This window comes from Micromesistius poutassou (genome assembly GCF_964030765.1).
Source record: "Micromesistius poutassou genome assembly, chromosome: 9".
Taxonomy (NCBI): Eukaryota; Metazoa; Chordata; class Actinopteri; order Gadiformes; family Gadidae; genus Micromesistius; species Micromesistius poutassou.
Genome location: NC_140279.1, coordinates 19,551,649 through 19,569,508, shown reverse-complemented (window position 1 = coordinate 19,569,508; position 17,860 = coordinate 19,551,649). Strand labels below are relative to the sequence as shown.

Genomic DNA, 17,860 nt, shown 5'->3' with positions numbered 1-17,860 from the left:
CGAATATCTTGTGTTATGTTACTTATGGAATGTGTATAACCACAATATAACACAGAAATACAGATGAACAGTGAGGGAGAAGTGGCGGAACCTTGTTCAAACGCGTCCCCCTCGGGGCGCTGTGTGCGGCGCACCGCCTGATCCCCTAGCAACAGGACCCGCGGTGACCGCCGTGTGTTGCCGTGTGTGTGCGGAGGTACCACGTCCCCCCGTAGGCTTCATCTGTGTTTCGTGATGTCGAGTCATAATACCACTGCAGGACACAACTAAAGAGATATAACGCCACGCCACTGCTTGAAACCCGAATAGTATCTTAATAACGCTAGGATGTTTGGTCCGGCCCAGCCTCTGGATGAGGAGACCTTCTACCTGAGGTGTCGAGCTGTCTACATCTCTGAGTTCAGGTCCAGCCTGACGAGCATCACTTCAAAACAACACTTATGTCGTGGTAAGTCGCATCACAAGTTTGGTCCTCGTTCCTCAGCCTAGTACACATCGATCACTGATATAGGCCTAATAGTGTTTTGTTATTTTATTCATCTAATAGTTCTCTTTTAAAAACTCAAACCCTAGTCATCAGAAACTGTAAAATGACTTCAGCATCAGGTTAATTCATAAACCATTAGGTTGTTGATCACCATGTATATTGTTAAAGCAGCATGTTGGCTCAGGCCATAATATTATCAAGTGCAGTTCATCGTTATGCACCTTTGTACCGTTATATCCCGCTTTCTGTGGGTTTTAATTCTCAGTTTGAAAACTTTGTGCTTGGGCTTTTGTCAACTACCTCAACTGTATGTTTCTGTCTTTCTCCCCCATAGTTCTCCAGCTGTCTGGAAGGAATCCCTCACTTAAAACTCTCAGTAAGTACTGGACGCCGGCCACTTCCAGTCTCAACTTTGATGATTTCTGTGAGATCCTCAAGTTGGAAAAGCAGACGGACGAAAATGAGCTTTTGAGAATTTTCAAAGGGATGGATGTAAACGGAGATGGCTTCATATCGCACAGTGAACTGGAGAAAGCCCTAACTACAGTAAGTAGCCATGAGCATTTGCAGAATTGTCTTATTTTGTGGTGAAAGAGATTATAAAATAGGTTGTTATCCATTTAATGAGTAGAAGAGGTATATTAAACCATTTGTTTTTGCCAAGTCTAGTTTCACCACTTGATGGCCATTAGTAAAAAGAAGCAAAACATGATTAGAATCAGGGGTTTTCTACGTTCTTATCCCAAAAAATTTTTTAAGTGTTGTGTATTCACCAATTAAACGCCTGCATCTTCCAAACCTCCAGAGTGGTGAGAAGATGACTGCTGAGGAGGTCAATGCCATTTTCTCAATAGCTGATGCCAACAAAGACAGCCAATTAGATTATGCAGAGGTAAGCCTGTATATGTGTGATATTTCCTTTATCAGCATAAAGTCATACAGAACTCTGTACAGTCCCAAATAATAGAGGACTATAATACTGATCAATTAATTCTCCTTAATCTTAAACCTTTAAATCATCCCAGGGTTGTCTTGAGGCCATCTCAGATTATATCTTCCACGTTGAAGAACAATCAGGTTCTGTCAACATCCTATTTATTCATTATAGTAATAATAATAATATGATGATAGGGTTGCACAATTGGTTGCATATTAATCCATATTGTAATTGCAACAAAAAAATGGATCAACTCGGCAATAAAGGATCAAAGGACCCACAGGACTTAAAGGGGCTAGAGTCCTGCAATGTCACGTGAATATATCGGATGTATGGATAATCGATTAATTACGATGACAATATTGGGCAAAATACAATCCCTACAAGGTCATTGCAGCAAACTAATGAGTTGTGGTCCTGGTTGAACCTTAGTTCTGCCGAATGCTGGCAACAACGGCCGAGCAGTGCCAGGCTGAGGCTCTCGTGAGGCTGGAGGCCGATGCCAAGATGAGAAGGCAGAACTTTGGCAGCCAGATAGACGGCAATCCAAAGAGTGGCACGTCCTCGTCTGCACCCCCTTCAGCAGCAACACCCACAGCCACAACAACAACAACAACAACAACAACCCTCCCCCAGCCTCCATCGCAATCACAGAGGCAAGAGTCTGACCCCGCACTCAAAAAAGGTTAGACAACGGAACTCATCTCCTGCGCTGAAGTCACTCTAGTCGGTTCCACAGCCTGACAGATGAAACGTCCCCAGCATCTCCACTTTTGTCGGTTAGCAAAGAAACAAAATCTGTTTCAAATGTTTGTTTTGATTAGGTCTAGGTCACAAGCCAATGAGTCCAATGAGTTTTTTCACATGGATATTTTTCTTTTGTTTAAGTAATTCCTCTGTACAGGAACAGAACTTGGTCTAAGGAGGACTGTAGATGTTTGGCTTGATTACATGAGATACATATTTGTTTTTCAATTAAATATTTAGATTGAAAGAGACAAACATTGTGAATTTCACCAAAAATTAGCCTTAATTTGTATAGCAGCTGAGCCAGGATATTTTGAAGAGAGGAGGAATGGGAAACAGTGTGTTGTGTGTGTGTGTGTGTGTGTGTGTGTGTGTGTGTGTGTGTGTGTGTGTGTGTGTGTGTGTGTGTGTGTGTGTGTGTGTGTGTGTGTGTGTGTGTGTGTGTGTGTGTGTGTGGTAGTATAGCTACAATAGGGTTGATGGAGAGAAGAGTAAGAGCGAGTCTTTTTAAGAGATGATACTATTGATTGTTTGGCGCTGGTACAGGAAGGCCCTGCTGGGTGGCGAGGCAGGCCCTCTTTCAACTGCCCAATACCATGTTGGACACGGTGGGATAGGTGGGATCATCACATGACCCAAGCTCTCAGTTCAGATCAAGCTATACTGTTTTTAATGAGGGGTTGCCATGAACTGCCAGCATTTCGTTGCCACACTTTAGGTTCTAATGTGGAAAGAATAGAAAATGGCACTGACCTATGCTGATTCGATAAGCTGTAAAACAATTAGCTCCCCTGACTCCCAATATCAAAGATTGAAGGTACCATTTTAACTCATCACCCCAATGGAAAAGTAGATCTGCTTTCCTCATTAATATGTACCATAGTCATCTGTGGTCATTTGTGGGGTCATTTTCAGAAACAACAACAACAGCATTGTGGCTTACGTGGCCTTCCACTGACTTGTCGGTGTCCAGTCATTTCCCCCGGACACACCAGAGATTTCTGATCAACTTCTCTGTTCTCTGTTGTACACGCGTGTGTGTGAATGATGTAGAGAGTCGAACGCCGTCCCGCGTCTCCTCTGCACGCAGCCGCCGGCCGTCCCTATCGCCGACCAGCGTCACCATGAGCGCCAGCACTGCTAAAGCCAGCGGGAAGACACTGGAGCCTGCAGCGTTACAGGTAACAACCACACTCCCTCCACAGATAAAAGACACTGGAGCCCGCAGCGTTACAGGTAACAACCACACTCCCTCCACAGATAAAAGACACTGGAGCCCGCAGCGTTACAGGTAACAACCACACTCCCTCCACAGATAAAAGACACTGGAGCCCGCAGCGTTACAGGTAACAACCACACTCCCTCCACAGATAAAAGACACTGGAGCCCGCAGCGTTACAGGTAACAACCACACTCCCTCCACAGATAAAAGACACTGGAGCCCGCAGCGTTACAGGTAACAACCACACTCCCTCCACAGATAAAAGACACTGGAGCCCGCAGCGTTACAGGTAACAACCACACTCCCTCCACAGATAAAAGACACTGGAGCCTGCAGCGTTACAGGTAACAACCACACTCCCTCCACAGATAAAAGACACTGGAGCCCGCAGCGTTACAGGTAACAACCACACTCCCTCCACAGATAAAAGACACTGGAGCCCGCAGCGTTACAGGTAACAACCACACTCCCTCCACAGATAAACCTCCGCCGTCCCACTGAAGGACAGATGGATGGAGATGAAGACATACAGTAGGTTCGGGGAATTTGTGATGTTAGAGCAGGAGGCAAGATATAGAGTGATATGCTTAAGACGCATCAAACGATATCATGAACAACACAAGAACTGTGCTTGTTTCAGCCGCGCAGATCTTATACAAACCAGACTCCCCTTCACCTCTGAATGTAATAGAAAATAGACATCTTAACCCTGTCTTTACATAAGAACAAACAAACAAGCAGATTTATTGCAGCCACCTGATGCCACCATTAAAAATACTAAGAACCATCTCACCCAGAGAACAGGCCGGACATTGTGTCCACAGCACAGTATCGATTTCAACTCTTTTGTTTGTGTACTTTGCTTTTCCTTAACCTCTGCTGCTGTTCTTTACAGCAACAACAAAAGGTAAGTCCAGTGAAGGCAGCAGATAAATAAATAACTGGAACAACCCCCCTGCCGATCTCGCAGCCAGAGGCACTGTGGCAAGATTGGAAAGGGCCAGGTGTTGTTAAGGAGAAAGTGTGTGTGTGTGTGTGTGTGTGTGTGTGTGTGTGTGTGTGTGTGTGTGTGTGTGTGTGTGTGTGTGTGTGTGTGTGTGTGTGTGTGTGTGTGTGTGTGTGTGTGTGTGTGTGTGTGTGTGTGTGTGTGTGTGTGTGTGTGTGTGTGTGAGTGAGTGATTGCCTTGTAGAGAAGTTCCCCATCACCTGTCCGGCTGATAATTGTCAGTGCTGGTGCACTGCTGTAGGTGTGTTGTTTCTGGGATAAAACTTTTATTTCATGCAGGGAAAAATAGGAAAATGTTTGTGTTTGAATGGAATTCCAATAATTATATATATTTCTCTGCATTTTTGTATTTGATGAGAATTACAAATAGACTAAGGGAGGCAGAGTCGGAGTGTGTGTGTGTGTTCACAGAGACCAGTAAATCAGAGGCACGGCCAGCGTGTGTGACAGCGGTCTGTATTAGTCAGCCGGGTGACCACTCTGTAGGGGCATCATTTCTGAGGCCTTTAAGAACGTGTTGCCTGCGGCAATTTCCTTCTCATACTCTCATACTGTCCGGACAAAAAAACGCCAAATTGTTACGATTTGATCTGTTACACTTTTCTCAGCCCAAGATAAATACTCTGAGAAAATTGCTTTTTTCCGAAGGAGTGACAGGTTCCATGTTATGATACTTTATGGTACTTAATGGTGCTTTATCGCACTTCATGCTACTCTGTTTCTTTATTTAACGTGTCTACCAGGAGGAAATATGGCCGGCTGCAGCCCTGTGCCACAGCCCCAATGTCCTTCTGCTGTGTGTCCACATTAACTGTGTTTTCCTTTAATGCGTCTCCGATGGCATGCATTAAAACTTCATTCCCTGGTTTCTATGTTCCCGTCTATAAATAATGGCCTCGTTTCGACCGCGCTCGAAGACAAAAGGGAACAAAGGGATTTCCAGAATGAGAAATAAATGGACTATTTCAAAAATATTTCCAAAGTAGCCGCTTGATATTTTTCAAATGATCGCCGGCCAAGATTGATAACCTGTATTCATCAAAATAAATAAATACTAAAGATTTGAAATTTTCCCTGTAAGGGCCCGTGGTAGGTGATTTAGTCCCGCTCTTTATTCAAATGTGACGGAACACTACTGCCCTCTTGTGGACAGACCGTAGCATAGCAAAAATACCTTGACCTGCCCCACGCTAGTCAAAGGGCATTTTTACACTGCCAAACCGGTTCGGTCACGGCTTGGCAAGGACAGTTCCTCTGGTACTTTCTCGTAGATCGCACCATCTTTCCCCGTCTTCGTTAAATGCAACTGCATCGCCTTCTCTCACATGATCAGCAGCTCGCAGATTTCACCGTCTCTACAGTTAGAACTCGTCATGTTGATATCGCTTCGTTGTCTCTGTTGTAGAGACAACGAAGCAGGGGCGTAGGAATGGGTTTAACACTGGGGGGGACACATATCGGAAACTTGACAGATCCGTTAATGGTTTGAACAGAAATATGTCCTAAATTAACTACACTGTAAAACATTCACAAATATATTTTATTCTACTAAAAAGATACATTTGTAAAGGTAAAGGAAAACACATTTTGAATGGCAGTAATGACCTGATAAATATCAAACCAATTCTTTAATTGCAGGCCTAATCATCTAGTTTTGTAAAATAATAGAATAGAATATTGATCAAAATTTGAATTACAATTTTCTGAATACATTTTAAAAATTCTAAAAATGTATTCTAATCATTCTAAAAATGTGTTCAGATTCATAGCCTACATCCTAACAAGCAGAGCCTGGACAAGCTTCACTGCATATACAGACCTACTTTATGGCATTCCACCCACCATTGCTATTTGTGCTATGGGTGTTATTCTGATATTGAGGCAAATCATGATCACTGTCCTATACGGCTACTGCTCACAACAAAGCTGAAGGGGAAAAAAATCTGAAATGTTTTTGGTCGGCCTATATACACATTTAAGAGAAAATATGAAACGACATTGAATAAGTGTCATGTGGGACTACCTATATTTTTATGAATTAGCCTGAAGCTTCAGAAAATTTTGAACAAAGCATAGTGTGTGTGTGTGTGTGTGTGTGTGTTCACCACGTCAGTCCAAGTATTGTTTATTATGGAAAGATCAGCTCAACGGGAGCATTAGTGCCAGGCAGACACACGGCAAACAAATTAGACATATATTTTTGTACGGAATCTCCCTGTTTCTGAAATGCGCGAACATCTCCGCCCAGCGCTCGTCCGCTGGTTTTCCATCAGCATTCCACTGTACGACCATTCCTGTTGCGTATGCCCTCACACATTGTTGAAGTCATGTGCTGGATGCTTTAATGTTTCTATGTGGTTTTTAGTTAATGATCGGGCTATAATAAGACCACGTTGGCTGTGTAATCGTGGACAAGGGGACATTTCATAGTGGTTGGTGGAAACCGGGACAACCCTGCGCACTGCCTTGAAGGCTCTGTTGGGGGCACAAAACACCATTCAGGGGGCCGGTGACAAGACGCTGTGTTGCTCTTTCAAAATAAAGCATAAGACGGGCATATTTGGCAGTGTAAAAACATTCTCAACCCCACAGAGGACTTCATGGCTATCCATAGCCTCTTAAATTTGTTTGCTGGAAAGGTCTGTACCTTTCATAGTATAAATTGTTTCTCTGAAAAGAGTTGATTTTGGTCAAATGTTGAGTGGATAAATGTTGAGTGGTGTTTCATTTTTAAGTCCAAGCAAGCGCACCTTTCTCATCACCATGGTAACGGTGAGTTTTGTTGCCCCACCCCCAGAACTGGCAGCACGGTGGCGTCAGAGGGTGCTTCTTCCTGGAAGAGGAGGGCAGCATCAGCTCCCTGCAGTACCGCCTCCACCTGCCCCGCCCGTCCTCCGTCTACCTCAGCATCCAGCCCCGCAGCCCGGGCCACCACACGCCCGGTGTGTGTGTGTGTGTGTGTGTGTGTGTGTGTGTGTGTGTGTGTGTGTGTGTGTGTGTGTGTGTGTGTGTGTGTGTGTGTGTGTGTGTGTGTGTGTGTGTGTGTGTGTGTTAAAGACCAACATTAATTGATTGGTTTCTACGATTGCACTTCTTGTTAGTCGCTTTGGACAAAAGCGTCTGCTAAATGTAAATGTTGATGATGTGAGTGCTGAGTGAGTGCTGACCAAGTGTGTAACTCAATAGTAAGATAGACGTTCACGTTGTGGACACAGATGATAGATCTGCAGTTTCATAGTAAACTGGCCAAATGTGGCATGATAAAATTCTATAAATTGTATGGGGATTTCTGTATATATTTTTTATCAGGTACTGTATAAAATCCAGTCGGTTCGTCCAATGTTCACAAACAAACAAACACAAAGGTGAGCTTAGTATGCTTGCAGGAGAAGTAACTTGGGGAAGTAAAAATGATTTAATTATTCATTTAAACTTTCCACAATCACCATGTTAACAGCTAGTGGTACAAACGTAAATAATCTCACGCTATGCTCCTTAAACAGAAACCTGCAACCGTCATTTCCCTTCACAATAATCCTTTTGACACGCCGTGTTGTCGTCTCCTCCCAGACGCGGGGCCCTCCCGGAGCTGGGTGGACACGGCTCTCTTCGTCACGTCAGCAGGGCAAAGCAAAGAGGAATGCAACCTTGTGTGTTTCACAGAGGCCAGGGATGAAGAAGTAAGTGTGCGTGTGCACAACGTTTTCCAGCAGTGGTGGGGGTTTGGTCTGGCTGCACTTACAGCCAGTGCGGTAACATCAACACACTATAGTACCAGGTTACAGAACCCCGTTTCTCCCCAGTGCCTTACCCCATTAGGACAACTGAGCAGCTCTAGTGAAACTGGGTTTCACTATATTTTACTTTCCGACAACTCAAAGGGTAACCAAAAGCGTTCTCCGGTGAAACACATTTCACGAACACCTTTCCTCTAAAATCCGGTCAGTTTTAATAATTGTAATTTTCAAATCAAATCCTGAAAGCTCATATACTGAAATTCAGAGTTCTCGTGAGAGCACAATTTGAATTTGCTCAGCGCGTCACTCTGGGAACGAGCGACATACTCACTCCCCGATTCCCCTGGCCCAGAACATTAACCAATCACATCCGTGTATCTGATATAGGCGGGCCAAAAGCCTTGCTGTTTTACCGACCGGACACGGCTAGAGTCTTATCTATTGGTTAGCTCCGCTGGTCTGGATACGTCACCCCTTGTATTCTTCTGATTGGTCGTAGTGTTATCCATTGCGTGCAGTGATATTTTCAATTGCATGCTTGGTGCCGCCCCTCGAGTTGGGCCGTTTTCATCACTCGTTGCCAGACCCTACAGCTTTCTAGATGTGGCTCTGGATTTTCAGGCTAGAAAGCTCAAGTCACTTTCCACTAAAGCTTTGGCCTATGCCAGTTCACTGCTCTCCTTCGCCTTTCCTCCCATTGAATCAACTCTAATTAGTGTCTTGACACACTTGAGGGCTGACTTTGTGCTCATGAACAGAGGTACGTGTGGCGTGGAGAGCTTGCTGCTGGGAGCTACTTCCTTGTGCCCTTCACCAGCGGCTGCAGGCTGAGGAGGAGGAGCAGAACGGCCACGCCCACCAAACCACAACCCCTGGTGTACCGCACAGACAGCGGGGGGCTGGACCTTACCCGGGAGCTCCGGTGTGTGTGTGTGTGTGTGTGTGTGTGTGTGTGTGCGTGTGCGTGCGTGTGTGTGCGTGTGTGTGCGTGTGTGTGTGTGTGTGTGTGTGTGTGTGTGTACAGGCATTTATGTACCCCATGCATGTTGTGTGTAGAGGCTTTTCCGACTTTATTAAAAAAATGTACCTTTCTCAGGGGAGATATAATGATACTATTTTATGTAAGATTATATAAAAAAAAAACAATTGATGTAAAAATACTGGAGATACATGAAAGGTGGTGCTGAATGAGAAGTGGTCAACAGTTGAATTCCCGGTCACGGGTCATTGTTCACTCTGCCACAGTGAGGCGCTGTCGGACATCTTTGACGTGATCGACTTGGATGGCAACGGCTTAATCAGCCTGGAGGAGTACAACCTGTTTGAGCTAAGGACCAGCGGGGAGAAGTGTGACGAGGAAGCCTGGGCTATCTGTAAAGGTACAACAATGTGACCAATCATCTCAGGCATTTCTTCCCAGTCGAAGCATACATAGCCTGCTTTTGTTTTGGTCCAACTGCTTTTTTTTGTAAGTTTGTTCCATGAGTGCAAATGTGACACACCCCACGCCCCGAGCTCCTGAACGATGTCACTGTGACAGAGGAGGGCCTGTGGCTTAGTGAATGAATCGTACCCTCTCAATATCAGCTGGATGCTTTGTGGTGACGGAGGTCACACTCAGACCTGTGGTCTCATGCTGCATGTCATTCCCTTTCTCTTTCTATCTCATGGTGCCATCCAGTTGTATGGTACGCCGGTACGCCCCACCTGCGCTAGCGAGAACGTGACGTAATTTCCTGGCTTGCAGCACACAGTCATTGTTATTGTTAGCTCCATTATCCTCTTCAGCAAACCAGCTCGAAAACAAACAACACAGCTTTACATTGTATCGCACGCCCAGCAAGACCGTGCAATGCATACATTGGTGACCGGAATAAAGCAGCAATGTAATCAATTGTGTAAACATTTAAAATCAACATTAAAATGACCAACGTGGTACAAATACAAAGAAAATAAATCTCTTTACGGGCGCAGACATCTTTGTTGTCGAGTCGGCCTCACTGAACTCGCACTACTCTCAGAACCCCGAGTGGGGCCGATCAAAAGGGGGCGCTCCTCCGTGAAATGACACAAGAAAGCTGGGAGATTGACACCTCACGACGAGGATGTACCAGCGTACCATACAAATGGATAGCACCGTTATATTCCTGTCTCTGTTGTCCATGAAGTGTCAACATGCAGCTGTGGGCAGCGGTGTGGTCCTCCTCTACCTGTGTGTCTGTGGGCAGCGGTGTGGTCCTCCTCTACCTGTGTGTCTGTTGTCTTGGTTTGGTCCTCCTCTACCTGTGTGTCTGTTGTCTTGGTTTGGTCCTCCTCTACCTGTGTGTCTGTGGGCAGCGGTGTGGTCCTCCTCTACCTGTGTGTCTGTTGTCTTGGTTTGGTCCTCCTCTACCTGTGTGTCTGTTGTCTTGGTTTGGTCCTCCTCTACCTGTGTGTCTGTTGTCTTGGTTTGGTCCTCCTCTACCTGTGTGTCTGTTGTCTTGGTTTGGTCCTCCTCTACCTGTGTGTCTGTTGTCTTGGTTTGGTCCTCCTCTACCTGTGTGTCTGTGGGCAGCGGTGTGGTCCTCCTCTACCTGTGTGTCTGTTGTCTTGGTTTGGTCCTCCTCTACCTGTGTGTCTGTTGGTAGGTTTGGTCCTCCTCTACCTGTGTGTCTGTTGTCTTGGTTTGGTCCTCCTCTACCTGTGTGTCTGTTGTCTTGGTTTGGTCCTCCTCTACCTGTGTGTCTGTTGTCTTGGTTTGGTCCTCCTCTACCTGTGTGTCTGTTGTCTTGGTTTGGTCCTCCTCTACCTGTGTGTCTGTTGTCTTGGTTTGGTCCTCCTCTACCTGTGTGTCTGTTGTCTTGGTTTGGTCCTCCTCTACCTGTGTGTCTGTTGTCTTGGTTTGGTCCTCCTCTACCTGTGTGTCTGTTGTCTTGGTTTGGTCCTCCTCTACCTGTGTGTCTGTTGGTAGGTTTGGTCCTCCTCTACCTGTGTGTCTGTGGGCAGCGGTGTGGTCCTCCTCTACCTGTGTGTCTGTTGGTAGGTTTGGTCCTCCTCTACCTGTGTGTCTGTTGTCTTGGTTTGGTCCTCCTCTACCTGTGTGTCTGTTGTCTTGGTTTGGTCCTCCTCTACCTGTGTGTCTGTTGTCTTGGTGTGGTCCTCCTCTACCTGTGTGTCTGTTGTCTTGGTGTGGTCCTCCTCTACCTGTGTGTCTGTGGGCAGCGGTGTGGTCCTCCTCTACCTGTGTGTCTGTGGGCAGCGGTGTGGTCCTCCTCTACCTGTGTGTCTGTTGGTAGGTTTGGTCCTCCTCTACCTGTGTGTCTGTTGTCTTGGTGTGGTCCTCCTCTACCTGTGTGTCTGTTGGTAGGTTTGGTCCTCCTCTACCTGTGTGTCTGTTGGTAGGTTTGGTCCTCCTCTACCTGTGTGTCTGTTGGTAGGTTTGGTCCTCCTCTACCTGTGTGTCTGTTGGTAGGTGTGGTCCTCCTCTACCTGTGTGTCTGTTGTCTTGGTTTGGTCCTCCTCTACCTGTGTGTCTGTTGGTAGGTTTGGTCCTCCTCTACCTGTGTGTCTGTTGGTAGGTTTGGTCCTCCTCTACCTGTGTGTCTGTTGTCTTGGTTTGGTCCTCCTCTACCTGTGTGTCTGTGGGCAGCGGTGTGGTCCTCCTCTACCTGTGTGTCTGTTGTCTTGGTTTGGTCCTCCTCTACCTGTGTGTCTGTTGTCTTGGTTTGGTCCTCCTCTACCTGTGTGTCTGTTGTCTTGGTTTGGTCCTCCTCTACCTGTGTGTCTGTTGTCTTGGTTTGGTCCTCCTCTACCTGTGTGTCTGTTGTCTTGGTGTGGTCCTCCTCTACCTGTGTGTCTGTTGTCTTGGTTTGGTCCTCCTCTACCTGTGTGTCTGTTGTCTTGGTTTGGTCCTCCTCTACCTGTGTGTCTGTTGTCTTGGTTTGGTCCTCCTCTACCTGTGTGTCTGTTGTCTTGGTTTGGTCCTCCTCTACCTGTGTGTCTGTTGTCTTGGTTTGGTCCTCCTCTACCTGTGTGTCTGTGGGTAGGTTTGGTCCTCCTCTACCTGTGTGTCTGTTGTCTTGGTTTGGTCCTCCTCAACCTGTGTGTCTGTGGGTAGGTTTGGTCCTCCTCTACCTGTGTGTCTGTTGTCTTGGTTTGGTCCTCCTCTACCTGTGTGTCTGTTGTCTTGGTTTGGTCCTCCTCTACCTGTGTGTCTGTTGTCTTGGTTTGGTCCTCCTCTACCTGTGTGTCTGTTGTCTTGGTTTGGTCCTCCTCTACCTGTGTGTCTGTTGTCTTGGTTTGGTCCTCCTCTACCTGTGTGTCTGTTGTCTTGGTTTGGTCCTCCTCTACCTGTGTGTCTGTTGTCTTGGTTTGGTCCTCCTCTACCTGTGTGTCTGTTGGTAGGTGTGGTCCTCCTCTACCTGTGTGTCTGTTGTCTTGGTTTGGTCCTCCTCTACCTGTGTGTCTGTTGTCTTGGTTTGGTCCTCCTCTACCTGTGTGTCTGTTGTCTTGGTTTGGTCCTCCTCTACCTGTGTGTCTGTTGTCTTGGTGTGGTCCTCCTCTACCTGTGTGTCTGTTGTCTTGGTTTGGTCCTCCTCTACCTGTGTGTCTGTTGTCTTGGTTTGGTCCTCCTCTACCTGTGTGTCTGTTGTCTTGGTTTGGTCCTCCTCTACCTGTGTGTCTGTGGGCAGCGGTGTGGTCCTCCTCTACCTGTGTGTCTGTTGTCTTGGTGTGGTCCTCCTCTACCTGTGTGTCTGTTGTCTTGGTTTGGTCCTCCTCTACCTGTGTGTCTGTTGGTAGGTTTGGTCCTCCTCTACCTGTGTGTCTGTTGGTAGGTGTGGTCCTCCTCTACCTGTGTGTCTGTTGTCTTGGTTTGGTCCTCCTCTACCTGTGTGTCTGTTGTCTTGGTTTGGTCCTCCTCTACCTGTGTGTCTGTTGTCTTGGTGTGGTCCTCCTCTACCTGTGTGTCTGTTGGTAGGTGTGGTCCTCCTCTACCTGTGTGTCTGTTGTCTTGGTTTGGTCCTCCTCTACCTGTGTGTCTGTTGTCTTGGTGTGGTCCTCCTCTACCTGTGTGTCTGTTGGTAGGTGTGGTCCTCCTCTACCTGTGTGTCTGTTTGGGCCCCAGAGACCTTTGACACCAGGAGGAACCAGCTGACGCGGCAGGGCTTTATGGAGCTGCACCTCATGGAGGCCACAGAGAAAGACGGGGACCCGTCAGACCTGTGGCTCACCCTGGAGGCCATGGGCTACAACCAGGCCCTGGAGCTGGTGGAGGCAAGCAGCACTGGAACCACGCGCACATCATTTACCATCTCTGGAGATATGAAGTTCTGTCAAAGTGGATCGGTTCACCGTTAATTTATAACATTCATTCATTTCTGTCTCTCTGTCTCTAAACAAAGCAAACCCCCCACTGATTTCTTAGTTTCTTAGCTCCTATATAGAAGTTGAACATGTCTTCATTGGCAGTCAGTAAGCGTGTGCATTGCACTCAGAAAGACGTATAGTTGTGATAAGAAAACTAAGTGATGCTACATGACAGGAAATAGTTAAGTCCACAAACTACAAATGGCAGAGGCTGAGTACAGGTGGAAAGCAGAACCTGATGGAACAATGGCATCTTCTATTAGCACATTCCTTATCAGAAGACATGCACCAGTTTCTTATGAGGACAAATATTAACTCACTCACAAACCCACTCACTCACTCACTCTCCGACACACTCACTGTCACACACACTCACTCACTCACTCACTCACTCACTCACTCACTCACTGTCCGACACACTCACTCACTCACTCACTCACTCACTCACTCACTCACTCTCTCTCTCTCCCTACCCTCCCACACGTGGCGGTGCAGGCGTGTCCGTTCCAGGTGGACGTGCACTGTGAGGGCTGCCCGCCGTCCCTCCAGCCGCTCAGCCTGGACTGGGGCCCCCGGCTGCTGAACCAGGCCCTGCAGAAATCCATCGTGGCCTCAGTGGGGGAGGCCCGGGCCCTCAGGGGCCACGACAACGTCCTGGTCTACACCTACCGGGGGGACCACCGGATCTCCTCCCTGGTGGCCAACAAGGTAGAGAGGGGCTGGGCCGTCACTGACTCCTGCCTTAATGGTTGGGAATGGCCTTACCCAAACTAAATATTTAAAGGACGTCTATATATATACATATATAGACATTTATCAGTGTTGTTTTGGTTTTGATCGGTGCCGCATGATTTTGACAAAATGTGACCTACTGTCATCCTTCCGAGATCTCAATACCTCCTTCCAGTTTGAACTTTATATGTGGGCATCTATCAAATCATTATGGCTGTAGTTATTTTATACTGGCTATAATTAATATGTATCCTTGGTATCCATTAACTTAGCAACGGGTGTGTGTGTGTGTGTGTGTGTGTGTGTGTGTGTGTGTGTGTGTGTGTGTGTGTGTGTGTGTGTGTGTGTGTGTGTGTGTGTGTGTGTGTGTGTGTGTGTGGACCTCAGGCAACAACTTAAAGTATTTAGCCCTGTAATATCATTCAATTCTGGGTTTTCAACTAAATTGTTGACCTGTTGGATGATCAATTGAACTACAAAGCACTTTTTGAGACGTAAATACGGTGGCTAACATTCTGTCCGTTAAAGCTAAGTCACACCCCCCTGCTGCCTACAATGCCTAGATGCGTGTTGCTGCGTGTTTGTGTTGCAGGGCAACCAAAAAGTGACCGTGCACGTGAACAATGAGCACAGCAAGAACTGCTGCAGCAGCAGAGGCATGAGTGTGTTCGCTGTGGAGGTGCCAGCCAAGACAAAGATGGTGAGCAGAGACTCCTACCTCCAGCCCTCTGTCTCGTGGTGTGTGTGTGTGTGTGTGTGTGTGTGTGTGTGTGTGTGTGTGTGTGTGTGTGTGTGGGGGGGGGGCATTTAATATAACAGTTGTGAAAGGAAATGTGTCATGTTTGGTTTGTTGTGAAAGCAGTCGTGACAAAATGCTAATTTCCTCAAGACGGGAGAACATATTTTGTCATGTTTTGCCCACAAGTTCAGCATTGCCCTTTATAGTTTGTTCACTGCTAACCTGTAATATCACCTGTGGTTGTGGTTGTAGTCATGCAACTAAACATAAAAAAGCATATCTGTTGTGCATTACTGACAATAACATGTTTGTATAAAAAAAAAAAAAAGAAGATGGTTGATTAGTATAGGCAACAGTGTAGGCTAATATGTACCACTACAAATTATAAACAACAATGTTTACTGCAATCTCTGCTAGGTGCACCAGCATGTCCTACCCATCAACGAGAGCCAGGAGTGGACCTACTGCTGTGTGGAGGGCACCCTGCCCAGCCAGTGAAGTTCTACAGTGTGACATATGGATCTATAATATTTATCAAAACGTGAATCTATAATCTCTATCTATAATTTGCATGTATCTATAACACTAATGTGATGGCTCAATGTCGATTCATAAGTTATCTTGTTTATATTTGCATTTGTGCGAATATTTGATCAAGTTTGATCGCACAAACTTCTAAACTCTGTGAGAGTGTAGGAGGAGGGGCTTACCTCTTTGTGAACAAATTAATTAATTCTCAACCATGGCCGAGATAACTACCACTACGAGTCTTTACTTGTTTAAGTACCAGAGACGTCGAAGACCCCAATGCAGTCGTTTAGGATTCATAATATCATCCAGAGGCGCACACAGCCTTTAGCCCTGATATTATATTGTAGCGTCGACGAAGGAACCACCCGGGAGTCAGGTTTTAATAAGAGCTAATGTGCCCTTACACCGCTGGACTGCCACAACGGCCTTTCATTAGAACACGATGAACACAGAAACACCACAAGTATTAAACCAGCGCCCTGAACTCTGTGACTCGTCTCTGTGGCGGTGGCGACCCCTAGGCACACACCAACCATACACCCTCCATAATGTCACTGCACAGGACCAAGGAGGGGGCTACAAGCTCCAACTAATAATAGTCCCAACTCTCCCAGGATCCTTGGGAGGGTTATCTCAACTCGAGCAAAGTGTTGGCTCGCCTAGAATCACGCAAAATCTGTGTGAACCAGGTCGTTCATGCAAGTAAAATCTGTGTGAACCAGGTCGTTCATGCAAGTAAAATCCTCCTGAACCAGGTTGTTCGCGTCATGCCATTCATCAATTTGTGCCGCAGGTTTTTCTGGTGGAAGATAAGCATTGACTTTGTATGGATTCGTGCTGCGCTTTCTTCTTTGGTGTGAAGGCACCATTAGATAATGTTAGCATTGATTTTCAAAGTGTATTTATGTAAATGAATATCTAATATCTAAATTAATATCTTCCTAGTGCCTTTTTGTGACTCTTTAATAATTTGATAACATCTAATGCCTTCTACATTTGTTGGTTGCCATGTCACAAGGAATTTCACTGTTCACAACCCTGTGTTATACAGTGTATATGACAAATAAAACATTATGACTTTGATATGTCTTGTGTAAAATCTGACAATGGCAAAAATCTATTTCATTTAATTACATTTGTTTTAATTTTTTTAATTAATATCAGCTGTGTAATCACAGTAATCTACTCATGCATGTTAGTGGACGAAGCTTTCATAAGTTATTTAATAAGTGTATTTCTACAGTGGCGTCTCTACACTGTTCATTTGACACCTTTACAGATTCTGTTTTTTATGTTTTACTACTGCTGGCCGAGTTAGTGTTCACCAATAGGCGCTTACAGATCCCTGCTTCACGCAACATGATTGATCGAAACAAATCTGGAGCGAAAAAGTGAAACGCCCTTTTCACCCACATTTGGGCTCGACTGCGGTCAGACTTTAGATATAAACGTGCAGACAGCAGAGATCCCAGGACAGCCCCACAGCCCCACAGTGCTGAGTGTGGACAGGCTGGCACTGCAGAGGCATTCCCGCAGTCTGGCCTTTATTCACCCTTGACCTTTCTCCACCCAGCGCAGGCGTGACCTTCTATTTATACCCTCCAAAGCCTTCATTGTGCCCTTTGACTTTCTCTGCTGAAACACTAGAGCCACCACATGACATATGAGATGTATGCATAACCTGCCCCCTGTATGATGTTATTTATTCAGTGCAGAAGTACAAACATTGTTCTAGCAAAGTATTATGTAATCAAGTGTGTTTCAATTTCTACAAGAAAAAACACAGAAGCTGGGAAACAGCATGTTGTCTCATGTCCTGAGGCGCTTCAAAGTTTGCTTGCCTTTTTTGTGTAATGTATTTTGAAAGCAGGTCAATAGAAGTAAATAATTTTGGTTCCAAATGTATAAAGATGGGATTCAAACAGGCAAACAGCAGTGTCCTGGACTAAGCTATTTCACAACATCTACGTAGGTTACTATTGTGAAGTTTGACCTCTCGAAACCTTTCACGGAAGTGCACCTAATTTGTTTATTTGTATTTTACAATATGTTTATATTATAATTACACAACAATAAATGTCAGGTAATGTTATAATTCAAACCAATATGTTATGTTACATTTAGTCTCACAAACCAGCCATGGCTGCTGGATCCAGGTTGCTATATAGGCCTACAGTATTACCAAACAATGTTGGTGTCTACCTTTCTTTTGTGAACCTAATTCTTTAATTTGTTGAGGTAAATGAACTGAATATAGAACAACTCTAACTAAAGCACAATTGGTGAATTAATTTAGTACAAATGTATATTTCATTCCACATTACAAGTTCTAGTAGTCAGTACAGAAGGGTACACATGGCCTTTTCAGTGCAACCA

At 45.7% G+C, this 17,860-nt stretch overlaps 1 protein-coding gene across 2 annotated transcripts; it reads left to right on the top strand.

The window, feature by feature from the left end:
• Positions 1-167: 167 nt before the first annotated feature.
• Positions 168-16,530, top strand: efcab7 (EF-hand calcium binding domain 7). 2 transcript variants are annotated; one of them, XR_014636956.1, is made up of 14 exons: positions 168-448; positions 822-1,033; positions 1,293-1,379; positions 1,857-2,109; positions 3,225-3,352; positions 7,197-7,341; positions 7,970-8,079; positions 8,895-9,058; positions 9,382-9,515; positions 13,241-13,389; positions 13,978-14,190; positions 14,807-14,914; positions 15,371-16,173; positions 16,207-16,530. XR_014636956.1 is itself a non-coding variant. In XM_084472794.1 (13 exons), exons 1-13 carry the CDS (start codon positions 328-330, stop codon positions 15,449-15,451), a joined length of 1,905 nt encoding a protein of 634 aa, XP_084328920.1. In that variant the 5' UTR covers positions 168-327; the 3' UTR covers positions 15,452-16,530. The 2 variants fall into 2 exon arrangements, 1 of the variants encoding a protein (XP_084328920.1); XM_084472794.1 differs by having other exon boundaries at positions 15,371-16,530.
• The last annotated feature ends 1,330 nt before the right edge of the window (positions 16,531-17,860 follow it).